The 13,163-nt window shown below is 35.0% G+C and overlaps 1 protein-coding gene across 1 annotated transcript; it reads left to right on the forward strand.

Moving 5' to 3' along the window:
• Window positions 1-5: 5 nt before the first annotated feature.
• On the forward strand, window positions 6-12,748 carry zdhhc6 (zinc finger DHHC-type palmitoyltransferase 6). Its single transcript, XM_056470050.1, has 11 exons — window positions 6-219; window positions 1,646-2,167; window positions 2,710-2,801; window positions 4,693-4,852; window positions 6,198-6,359; window positions 6,957-7,010; window positions 10,468-10,635; window positions 10,720-10,761; window positions 10,844-10,989; window positions 11,977-12,023; window positions 12,107-12,748. The coding sequence occupies exons 2-11, from the start codon at window positions 1,901-1,903 to the stop codon at window positions 12,205-12,207; spliced, it is 1,239 nt and encodes a 412-aa protein (XP_056326025.1). The 5' UTR covers window positions 6-219; window positions 1,646-1,900; the 3' UTR covers window positions 12,208-12,748.
• The last annotated feature ends 415 nt before the right edge of the window (window positions 12,749-13,163 follow it).

The raw sequence follows: 13,163 nt of genomic DNA on the forward strand, positions 1-13,163 counted from the left end.
GAATTTGTTCACGATTTCTTCCTTTCAATGGTTCCGCTGTGGGGTGAGTCGCGCGATTAATTGTTTGATCTTCCTCGTTGAATTGCGTGTAGTTATTTTTGACAACGGATTTAAGCTTCGACAGTATTACGAGTGGCTAAATAGCGCGTTCACTGGGTCATAGTAAGCGGCACTGTCATTTTACTTGGACTCTGATCGCACGAGGAAACAGTAGTCGAGGTACAGTATGTCAACGATGAATTTTTCATTTTCAAAACAGTCATTTCAGTAACGTTATACAGTACAATTAACAATACATGTGTCAAAATGAGAGAAGCAAAACGTCCTACAAATGTTAGTAACCTTGTTTTTTTTCTAAGCATTTGTCATTGGTTAAGGTCTGCTATCATATAGATTGCTAGTTATAGATAAGGTCATTTCTACTGTTAAGACTTCAATATTTTACCTCATTGTCTTGGATTAGAATGAGTTTGGGTTGGATTTGGGCTTGTTTAGTAATCGAGCTGTTCTGATTTACTTCATGCAAACTGACAGCAAGTTGAGTGTTATTTTATGGCTTTTAAAAATCGTGTCCTTTTGCCTATAACCCTTAACTTTGCTTGTTGCATCAAAAACAGATGAAGTAGCAAATGTAAACTAAATTATGCGACAAAGGAGCATAGAAACAAAGCTTTGGGTGTGCCTTGGGAACAAGGTGTGCTTCCACTAAAGCACAATAATTGACAGGTAACATTAATCATTGCATCACTTTATAATTGTAGTTTTTGTTTAGCTTCAGTTTTTTCACAATGGCAATGCTAAATAAATTGGGTCTAGAAGGCATAGAGATAGTGAAGTAAATCATAAATGTATTCGCCTGACAATTCTAGTTTTGGTATCTGCATTAAAAATATTTTAATTTAAAAACGTTGAAAACCTTAAATGCAAGTGTCTACTTTCGCGTTTTAGATAACGTTCATGAAATTAAATAATGTTCTGTTGTCATTCACCACAATATTACATAATTTATGTAAAAATGAATTAACATACTAAATTAAATCTTTCATTCTTCAAAAGAGCCTGCGTGCTCAAATCTATCACACTGTGATATATTTTAAAACTTGCTTTTAGAGTGGGGGCGTCACGGGTGGGTAGCACAATTGCCTCACAGCAAGAAGATTGCTGGGTTAGTTGACATTTCAGTGTGGAGTTTGCATGTTCTCCCCGTGTTGGCGTGGGTTTCCTCCGGGTGCTTCGGTTTCCCCCACAGTCCAAACACATTGTCTGAAGTGTATGTGTGTGAATGAGTGTGTATGGATGTTTCTCAGTGATGGGTTGCAGCTGGAAGGGCTTCCGCTGCGTAAAACACATGCTGGATAAGTTGGCGGTTCATTCAGCTGTGGCGACCCCAGATTAAAAAAGGGACTAAGCATAAAAGAAAATGAATGAATGCTTTTGGAGTTGACGATGCTTTTTATACATATTTTATAACAAAATAAGTGAAAATAAAACTCCACATTAACTAATTTATCATGTTATATAGAAATTAACTGGAAGTGGAACAAAAGTTACTTATAGTAAAATGGCATACAGTACAATTTTTGAGGTTATTCATCAAAGTTTCAATCTTGCATTATTAATATTAACTCTTAAATCTTGTCCTCAGATGGATGGCCTGGCTTTAGCTCGAGGATAGTGTGATCAGAGGATTAGTAGGAAAGGATGCCACACAGAGTCTGCAACTCTAGGAAGTGGCTGGCCCCTGTGACTGGTGACGTAGCCGATCGCTGGTTGTTTCGGAGAAGACAGAAAAGATGCCCTTTGACCTCTTTAAGTCACTGCAATAAACTGAGACAGCAGGCCTGACTACTTTACCGCTGTAACACTGAAGACCTTAAAGACACTGACATACATCGTAAAAATGAATATTCTGTCTGCTATAATCGTGTTTGAGAACCTCCATGAGGTCAAGAGGCTTTTTCACTGGGGTCCGATCATCGCTCTGACAGTCATCGGCGTTTGTTCCTCTATGGCCATACTGGACTCCATAATCTGGTACTGGCCGCTGGACACCACTGGAGGAAGCATCAACTTCATCATGCTCATTAACTGGACCGTCCTCATTCTTTACAACTATTTTAATGCCATGTTTGTGGGCCCTGGTTACATTCCTCTGGAGTGGAAACCGGTAAGTAATTTTTTTTTTGAGGATGTTAATATTTGAAAAATATTTTTTGTAAGTCACTTTTGTTCCTTTTATTGAATTAAAAATACAGGAAAATGGCAATATTGTGCTTTTTTTGTTGTTAATTTAGACAAAAATATAATTTATTTCTGTAACAGCATAACTTTTCAACATCAGTGCTTAATTCTTTAGTGTCACGTGATTTTAATAATCATACTAACATGCTAATTTCTCATGATTGTGCTGTTTGATATTTTGGTGGCAACAAGAATTCATTTTGTTCAGGATTCTTGGATTAATATAAAGTTAATTTATTAAAATTTTAAACATTTTGTAGCATTAAAAATGCCTTGATCAGTGTAGTGCATCCTTGCTTAATTTCTTTCCAAAAGTCATACTGACCCCAAACTATTTAACATTAGTGTGTTCAAAGCTTTTAAAGCATGTGCCTGACTGCCTGTTGTATGACGTGGTCTGTTTTACTGAATGTGTTTGCAATCTGCATGTCTAATATGACTTGTGTTGTTGTTTGTGTTTTCTAACAGGAGAATCAACGAGATATAATGTACTTACAGTTCTGTAGATTGTGCCAAGGCTATAAAGCACCAAGGTCACATCACTGTCGCAAGTGTAACAGGTAGATTTGTCTAAAAAATAAACATATTTATATTTATATCTGTTTTATCCTAGTTTAACAGAAAAAAATAATAATTTATAAGGCAATAAGTGCATTCTAAACCAACCCAACATGGCAACCAAGGGTTTAATTTTTGTCCACTTGGAGTCTGCAGTTTTTATCATCTAATTCAGTGGTTCCCAAAATGGGGGCTGCAAGATAATGACAGGGAGTCATTTCCAAAAGTCAAATAAATTTTGTTAAACTATTAGAATTACCATAGTTTATCCATAACTCACAGAAGATAAAAATAGTAGTTAAGTGTTACATAAAAAAGCAACAACATGCAAATGAAAAGCCATCAGCCTTTCAATTTTATTTTCATAGGATTGTGTGTTTACATTAGATTAACAACACAGCATTAGCGTCAGCTGTAGCAGATTGATTTTTATAGCACCAGGTTAAACTTTCTGACACCTTTATGGTAATCAAATACATTAAAAATAAATACAGGCCACTACTGAGCATTGAGGATGATTTATGAGTGGCGGTCTTCAAAATTAAGCCAAGTATAAACTTGTGCTGAAAACATTGTGCCCATCAGTCTCATTAGGTGAGGTTAATATTAAATTAAATTAAATAATAAATGACTATATAAATTATAGCCTATGGTTGTTAGACTGTTGCACTTTTTTGTGTTGTCAATATGCTTGTGTTTATAAAGACCTGTTGTTGTGTGTGCAACATTTGAACATTTATAACCACCTCCAAGGAATGTGAGGGTCATGAGTCTCTGGCATTATTTTGTGGGTTGCGGGCTTAAAAGTTTCAGAACCCCTGATCTAATTCACTATTTAAAAAAAAAATTTAAGCAAAGATTATCAAATTTGCCGCAAATGTAGCCTAAAACACATCTTCAGGGTAAAAAGCATGATGATCCTGTGAATCCAGTTATACAATCAAAAAATATTCCTGTTTTTTTCTTTTAAAGGACACCTATGGTGAAAAATCTACTTTTCAAGCTGTTTGGACAGACATATGTGTAGATATAGTGTAAAGACCGTAATATTGGGGTTATATAAACACACCCAGTCCTTTTTTTCAATTTAACAACATAAAAACGGTGGACCAATTGGAGAGGTTTTCAGATCGACCGCAACTTGACGTAGGAGTGCGGTCTCCACGCCCACCGAATTGATTGACAGCTGCGTATTAACATGTCTCTGTAGTTACACTTATAATCATATCAACAAGACCAGACGTGCGCAAAGCAACCGGGAAGGGTCTGTTCAGTTTGCTAAGATCATCAACCACCATCAAACGTGACCAAGAGATCTGCTTCCTGAGGTTGAAGCACGCTGACAGGCACCTGGGAACGGTGGGCGGGGAGGACTAGCCTTAAAGGCCCAGTACACCAAAACAGCAACAAGCTTTTACTAGCTATAAAACAGAAACTTCAGACAGCTATAATAAATAATCTGATGGGTGTTTTGAGCTGAAACTTTACAGACACATTCTGGGGACACAAAAGACATATATTAAATCTGGAGAAAGGGGTAACCTTGGTGCCCTTTAAATTATTATTTATAAGATACATTATTTGAACATTTTTATTAAGGCAAACGTGCCATTTTCACAGATATTGGCTTGTGCGCATGATCACAAATGTGACATTGATTCATATTGATGACAACAGTTCAACAAACAGGACTAGAAGGCACAGTATTTCTTCCATTTTACCAAATTATATTGTTCCATTCCAAGCACAGCCAGAAAATTTGTTGGTGGTGTTTCCTTCCAAAATGAATCTGAGACTGATCTGATTTATGTTGTGTACAGCAGAACAAATGAAATCACTATGTGTTTAGTGTCATAAATGTATCATTATTATAAAGCTGTCTTTTTTACTCAGGTGTGTGATGAAGATGGATCATCATTGTCCATGGATCAACAATTGTTGTGGTCACTTGAATCATGCATACTTTACCAGCTTCCTTCTGCTTGCTCCACTGGGCTGCATTCATGCTGCACTTATATTTATCATGACCATGTACACGCAGCTTTATGACCGGGTAAGTGTTTTCTTTCTGTTGTTCATTTATAAGTAATTATAAGCAATTGATAATGCACTTGTAAATTTCCTGACAACATTCAGTCAAGCTATATTTTGATTAGGGTTTTTTGTTCTAACACTACAATTCATTTTAAAATAAAAAACGATTTACCCATAATGGTGTTTCCACCATGTTTAAGAAAAGGTCTCCATCCTCAATACACTACAAGCAAACTCATGCCAGAGGATAAAAATAACAATAACAACAAATTCAAGTACAAAACTATTAAAAATATATACAAACTAAAGTACAAATATACAAAATAACCTAAACTAAACTACAGTACAAATTATAATGGCTTCCTTAGAGCTGTGGTGAAAAATCATTTAAGAAATCCCTTCTGACATTTTAAAAATGCTTTTAACAAGTTTTTAACAGCAGGTGGCGCTGTAGAGTAGTTTTGAGAAGCTGAGTATGTCATGAGATAAACGTAAACAAAGCTCACTCTGAACACTTGCTTAAACCTTTCCTTACTCTATTAATGATTAATTTAGGTTTGAGAGGTATTTGTAAGGAATTGGATGCAAGAAAAGTGTGGCTGTTTGTAAAACATACAGCGCCATTTGCTGTTAAAATCTAAGCTAAGAATCATTTCAAGAGATAATAGTGATGCATTTTAACAATCTTAGAGTCCATTTCTCAAACGATTTTTTGCCAAACCGCTAGCATTCGTCATAAACAACTACTTTTATGTTGTGTTGAGAGAAAAAGTTGGCTGGAAATCCTTCAAATGTGACCTGTATTCAGAACAGAACAATATACAGTTTAGGAAATATAAGTAACCATGTATTTTCTGTGCAATATTTTCATTCATTCATTCATTTTCTTTTTGGCTTAGTCCCTTTATTAATCCAGGGTCACCACAGTGTAATGAACCGCCAACTTATCCAGCATATGTTTTTATGCAACAGATTCCCTTCCAGCGTCAACCCATTACTGGGAAACACCCATACACTCTTATTCACACACATACACTACGGGCAATTTAGCCTTCCCAATTCACCTATGGCGCATGTCTTTGGGCTTGTGGAGGAAACCAGAACACCCAGAGGAAACCCATGCGAACAAGGGGAGAACATGCAAACTCCCCACAGAAATATTTCATAATAATTTAGTGACCTAATGGTACATTGCAAATATTATTCATTGATGACTTTTTCCACTGTTTCAATGTAAAATATCATCATTAGGAACAGCAAAGCGATGCTAAATAAAGAATGTTCATCCATTTTATGAATGATTTTCCAACTATGCTTTCTTGTCGTTGTTGTAATGATGTTTTGGCCTGTTTTCTTGCTTTTAGATCTCATTTGGTTGGAGCTCAGTTAAGATTGACATGAGTGCGGCTCGGCACATCCACCATCCCATCATGCCTTTCAGCATTGCAGCATTTGCAGCCACTCTTTTTGCACTGGGACTGGCACTGGGTACTACTATTGCTGTGGGGATGCTGTTTTTTATTCAGGTACGACATTATATGTTTTGTTTTTTCCTCCCAAGGTCTACAGTGCTCAACATAAATGAGTAGACGCCATTTTGAAAATGAATATTTTTATCAATTTCTCAGTGAAAGTAGGTCATATATTTTGGTCCATTTGAACAAAACATATTTATTAAACAGATATATTAATTAAAATAATATTTTAGTCACCGAACATCTTTAGCAATAGAAGGATTATACATTTAAATTCATGCGAAATATTGGGAAAAAATTACAAACTACAACATTTGAACAAAGTTTTCTACAGTTTTGTTTCTCTTGAATTTTGCGGTTTTAAATTTTTTAATGTAATATTTTTATATAACATATAAATTTGGGTGTACTATCTTTGGACCGTTATAATAAATTACTTTGTTAAATAATTCCAGATTTGGCTTCAGCACTGACTAATCTAATGTATACGCATAAATATAATATTGTAAAACATCCTATAGAACATATTAATTTAAATGGGAGATTTGTAAGAGGTTTACTTGTATATGTTGAGCACTGTATATAAAGCACACTTTTCTTTTGTGGATGTTTCCCATATAAATAATAATTTTTTTCTTCATCTTGTAGATGAAGGTGATTCTCCGAAACAGAACCTCAATAGAAGCATGGATTGAGGAGAAAGTAAGCTTGTTTACTGTATGCTTATCTGCTAAATGAGGTGATCTAATCCAATATTCCTTCCCCAATCCAATAAACACCGACACTCTTTTAAAGACTTCTTCTGAGCTATGAGCGCTTGGTGTCATCAGCTTTACTTAATCACACACAGAGGTGCGGAAAATCTGTTAAATTAACCTGTACGTCAGATCCAATAATCTAGAATGCTGGAAATCAATATATGACTCTTTCCAGAATTGCTGGTACTGTACATTTTATCATTTTCCACTTGTTTTACTTCAACTAGAACAACACACAACTAAAGTAAAATTGACAGTAAACTGAATCCACTATTAATGTAAAATAATGTGACATGCTTAAATGTGGTAGGGAACATTTGATTGTCTCTAATTGTTGTTTTAATGATTGTTAAATTTTTAAGCCACTAAAAGAGTTGACAGTTTCCATTATTTTGCTCTTTAGCTCAAGATGCTGACCTCAAAGCAGATACCACATGACATGTCCAAAAAACAGATTTCAATGTATTTTCTTCATATTGCTTTTTTTTTTAAACGTCAAGGAGAAATTCCCTGAAATATCACAATAACAGAGTTGACAAAATAATTAATCTCTCAGTGTGTCTTTAATATTTTGTACAAATGAATGAGAGAAACATAATGACACGTTTTCCCGCCAGAGGAAGTGACATAACTTGGAGCAAGTCACATGCTTTTTTGATCAGTTCTTTATGAATTTATTATGCCTTTTTATTACTGATGTAACAGAGTTGAACAGAAATTAGGGACAGAGAGAAAATTAACTTTTTAATTATTCAAATTTCAAACAATACAGAAAATATATGTTTCACGGACATGTTTACCTTTTGAGAGATGTAAACAAAAACAATGGTCCCAACACATTTCCTGTGGTCTGTTTAAATGATCTAAGATGAATTGGCAGATCCTGGATCTTTCAATCTTAATAACTGATCTCTGGCTAATTTGGTTCTTCAAACAAGATCGTGAATCAGATTAAAATGTCTGGATGAACTGATCTGAGATCAGTGCGCGTGTTGTGAAGGACAAATCTATCGATCCTCAAAATCATGATCAGCAATACAACGATTGGCTGACGGCACATCAGCGTAGTGTCATCATCTGATTAATATTCAGTCATCCATGTGATCAAAATATATAAAATTCGTAGTAAACGGTTTGGTAAATGTGATACGCAATAAATTTACACATTTGTTGTGGGCTGCATCCTTTATACTTTAATGTGTCGAGAGTATTTAGCAATTTATTTAGTTTTACATTTTAGATTTGATTTTCTTTACTATAGCCTAGGCCTATTTTAGTTTCTTAATCAGTGTAAGGAATTTAAATGAATTTTGCATCAAAAAAGCACTTTGATATTGGTAAAGGTGTCTGTAACTTTTGCAAAGCATCAAATCACCGTCATATTAGCTGTCAAAACACATGAATGACTGCATAAATTATTATTCCTTCATAAAAAAAACAAACAAACAAAAAACAGTTGAATATTGTGCATGTCTATTATCTTACAGAAATTGTACCAAAGCTGGATCGGTACCTTTAAATAGTGTGCATTTATATCTAAAAAATCCATATTAATAAATGTTCTTTTGATCCCCTTAGGGAGAACCACCCCGTTTATGTACTTTTATTTAGTTTTATTTATATATTTAAACTTGTATGTATATAAACATAAATATTATTAAATATTATTAATTATTATAAATGTGTATATATAAACTTTTTTTCATTAACTTTTTTACTTTTTTCCCAAGTGTATATAATCTATAGATTACTGCTGTAAGAAAATATCAGAATTCGGTACATACTTACAGTATTACCTTTGCTTGAACTGACCCGATCTAATCCTGTTTATGTGAAATAAGCCTGCTCCCTAGCAGGTTTGAGCTACCAGAACTGTTGCTATGACAACAACTCTCGTAAGAGTTTTGAAGAACGAAACGATCCTGGATCATGTCAAATCGTCAATAAGCAAATCCAGTTAATTGAGTAATCCACGTACGAAGAACAGACCCCTGTTCTACATTTTTAATTTGTATAGCTTCTGAGAATCCAAAAAGAGCCACATGTTGATAAATAATGTTATGATACTGTAGCTCTTTTGACATTAAGTTATGACTGAATTGCCTTTTCTTACAGTAACAAAATAGTTTGATAACAAGCTGGAAATGTTCATGGGCCAATGACATGACCACATTGAAATCGTCTCAACAAACTACATTTAGACTTGATTATTTCAAGATAACTGAAGCTGAATGTAAGATTATTAGGCCAGAGACATTAACAGATGTAGGTGTAGTGGGAGTCTATAAGTTAATATTCTCTAGACAAAATGTCCCTAAATACACATACAAACTTTATTTTTAGAGATAATGTGATATAATTTGTGTTATTATTCAAAACTGTTTCATTGAAGTTGATAATGACTGAAGGTTTATCTTGGAGACACAAAATGTACCCGCACACTAGGTATGGGCTGATATTATTCTGATGGTATGATAACCTTGGATAAAAATATCACGTTTTGAAACTTAAGATGTCATTATAATATGCAGATTTGGTTTCCTAAATAGTTTTACAGTGTACATTTTTTCCTGTCTATTCTCATTGATTTAATTTACCCAGGCTGAATAAAAATAGGATTTTTCTTAAAAATAGTTAATAACTTTCAATTAATTTTGAGTCAAAGTTTTATTAAACAACTTAGTATCTATTTTTCATTTCAAAATACATTTCGGTGTTCCAGTGTGATGGAACAATATATTTTCATTCATTCATTTTTCGTCGGCTTAGTCCCTTTATACATGAACCGCCAACTTATCCAGCATACGTTTTACGCAGCGGACGCCCTTCCAGCTGCAACCCAGTACTGGGAAACAATATATATTATATATACCATTTTTGTAATTTTAATTCACATTTTTGTGAAGCACCATCGCCTCACAGCAAGAAGGTTGCTGGTTTGAGTCCTGACTGGGCCAATTGACATTTCTGTGTGGAGTTTGCAATTTCTCCTCGTGTTCGTGTGGGTTTCCTCCAGGTTCTCCTGTCTCCCTTACAGTCTAAGCATAGTGTATGAGTGTGGGGTTGAATGCGAGTGAATTTCCCAATAATGGGATGTGGCTGGAAGGGCATCTGCTGCGTAAAACGCATGCCGGAATAGCTGGCGGTTCATTCCGCTGTGGCGACCCCTGATAAATTGGGGACTAAGTCGAAGAAAAATAAATGAATAATTCACATTTTAAGCACTTTTCAATTGCCAATCAATTGAATTAATTGTAACAAACAATCCACACACACACACATTTATTGTATTATACACAGCAGATAGAATTACAACTTATTTGTTCAGTATGGGTGTATACCAAAAATGTTTGCGCCTCAATTTTTATATAACATTAAATTATTAATCTCTATATACATAGGCCAAAGACAGAATCCAATACTACCAAACAGGAGAAGACTTTATCTTCCCTTATGACCTGGGCAGCCGATGGGAAAACTTTAAGCAGGTGTTCACTTGGTCTGGTGCTCCAATGGGAGACGGAATTGAATGGCCTGTGCATGAAAAGTGTGACCAGTACACTTTAACTGTACGTACTTAAGCATAATATATAATAATACATGATTCTTAATTAACATCCAGGTTTTAATGATAATTCTGTTTCTTCATTTAGATAGAGCAGCTGAAGCAAAAACATGACAAGCGTCAGAGGAGTGTGAGTATTGCTGTAACCGCTTTCAAACACTAGAGGGCATCGTTTAATAAAGACTGTTTAAATGCTGAACACGTGTGTACAGGTGGAGTACAGAGTGGTGGAGGAATATAATGGAGCCTGCTGTCCGTTGGGAAAAGGACTGAACACTTTCTTTAGGACACCTTGTACTGAGGAGCCCAGGATCAAACTGACGAAGGGGGAGACTATCTTTGCTACAAGAGGAACAAAGTGAGTTTTAAGTTATTTTGCAAATGTTGAAACAGTTGAAATTTATATGGCGACTATTCATCTTACTTGGTTTAAGTCTAGCTTAAACACACACACACACACACACACAAGGCAGGATGGATCCATGCTTTCATGTTGTTGACACCAAAGTCTGACTTTACCATCCGAATATCACAGCAGAAATCGAGACCCATCAGACCAGGCAACGTTTTCCCAATCTTCTATTGTCCAATTTTGGTGAGCCTGTGCAAATTGTGGCCTCAGTTTCCTGTTCTTAGCTGACAGGAGTGGCACCTGGTGTGGTCTTCTGCTGCTGTTGTTTGTTCAAAGATGCTCTTCTGCATACCTCTGTTGTAAAGAGCGGCTATTTGAGTTACTGTTGTCCTATCAGCTCGAACATGTCTGGCCATTGTCCTCTGACTTCTGGCATTAACAAGGCATTTGCGCCCACAGAACTGCCGCTCACTGGATATTTTCTCTTTTTTGGACCATTCTCTGTTAACCCTAGAGATGGTGGTGCGTGAAAATCCTAGTAGATCAGTAGTTTCTGAAATACTCAGACTAGCCCGTCTGGCACCAACAGCCATGCCACGTTCAAAGGCACTTAAATCACCTTTCTTCCCCATCCTGATGTTCAGTTTGAACTGCAGCAGATCGTCTTGACCATGTCTACATGCCTAAATTGAGTTGCTGGCATGTGATTGGCTGATTAGAAATTTGCGTTAACAAGCAGTTGGATAGGTGTACCTAATAAAGTGGCCGGTGAGTAATTAAAACATTCCAGAAGTACTAAGAAATCGATATTTGTTTGAATAACTTAATTTTTGTAATAAAAAAAAGACAAATTGTCATTTTCTCTGGAAAAAAATGGTCTGAATAATAATTATATTTGAAATAAGAAAGAAATGTTGTCACCTTCATAGAATAAGTCAAAGATTTAGATTTTACTTTTTTGGGGTCATAAACAATGTTTTTATGAATTAACAGGTGGTGGATGTACGGAGACAAAGTTTTGAATGAGGAACAAGCTAAAGGTAAAGTTTCAGAAATTGAGTTAGAAATGTTGAAATTGAATAATTAAGCATTTCATGAGCCTATAAATTAATTCTTCCCTCAGTTGGAGTTCGTATCAGAGGATGGTTTCCACGCCGGTGTGTGGAGAAATGTCTCTATGACTCCGCGAATAACTCTACAAGTGAAGAAAAGAAAGATCAATGATGCAGAATTTCACATTTCAACACAAGACCTGAAATAAGGGCCTGACCCTGCTGACATGCACATTTCTTTCTGATTCTTTTTGTAAAGCTGTTCAATGGCACCAGCGATAAGTGTTGAATTAAACTGATACTGACACCCCAAAGTTATTAACCTCTGAAACTTAAAAAGAACAAAAAAAAAAATCATTTCCAAAGAAAAGCTGGCAGAAAAAAACCTGGCTAATGAGAAGGAAATGAGAGTTTTATAATACTGGGATCGGGATGTATAGACGCTTGTTCTTTAAAGGGGATTATTAAGATTTTACTTGAAAATTGTTGTTTCTTCTTGCCTTTCTCTTACTCGCTTGCTATTTCTGGTTTGTTGATGCTCACACTGATTATGCAAAGCCTTTTTCCAGTCTTAACAAGGTGTTTGTCATGCAAATTTCTCTTAAATTGTTTATATAACTGAATAATTTTATTTTATTTTTGATGTCTTTTTTGTAAAACTGATGTCAACCTCGCTGAAGTTTTCAGAGACAAATAAACAACCATGATCTGTACAGTAATTTCCTCATTTTATTTATGTTTTTAATGGAAAGCAACAACAAAACTAGTTTCTACACTGCAAAAAAAATGCGTTTCTTATTTAGAGTTGACTTGCACTGTAAAAATGCTGAGTTCCACAAAAATCCTTCCTGTAAACTTTTTTACAAATTTAAGTGGATTGAATATAGAACAATAAAGTTGTCCTTAAAAAACAAGAATTTACTTGTTTTAAATAAGTAGGTTGAAGCAGCAAAAGTCTTTTTTTAGTGCATTTCTAGTCCAAATATCTTAAATCTTTAAGCATTTTCTAGACGAGCAAAAAAAAAGTCTTATTTTCAGAAATAATGAGCCAAAATAAAATTGTAGGTCAAATAATCTGCCAATGGGGTGAGGGAAAAACTTAATTCAAAGCAAAAACAAGAATATTTT

This window comes from Danio aesculapii, chromosome 12 (genome assembly GCF_903798145.1).
Source record: "Danio aesculapii chromosome 12, fDanAes4.1, whole genome shotgun sequence".
In the NCBI taxonomy this organism is placed as follows: Eukaryota; Metazoa; Chordata; class Actinopteri; order Cypriniformes; family Danionidae; genus Danio; species Danio aesculapii.

Excerpts from the sequence above, each read along its gene's own strand:
- zdhhc6 (XM_056470050.1), top strand. The coding sequence starts at position 1,901 with ATGAATATTCTGTCTGCTATAATCGTGTTTGAGAACCTCCATGAGGTC. Across the intron at positions 10,636-10,719 it reads GTGACCAGTACACTTTAACT|ATAGAGCAGCTGAAGCAAAA; the intron begins GTACGTACTTAA and ends TTCTTCATTTAG. Across the intron at positions 12,024-12,106 it reads GAATGAGGAACAAGCTAAAG|TTGGAGTTCGTATCAGAGGA; the intron begins GTAAAGTTTCAG and ends TTCTTCCCTCAG.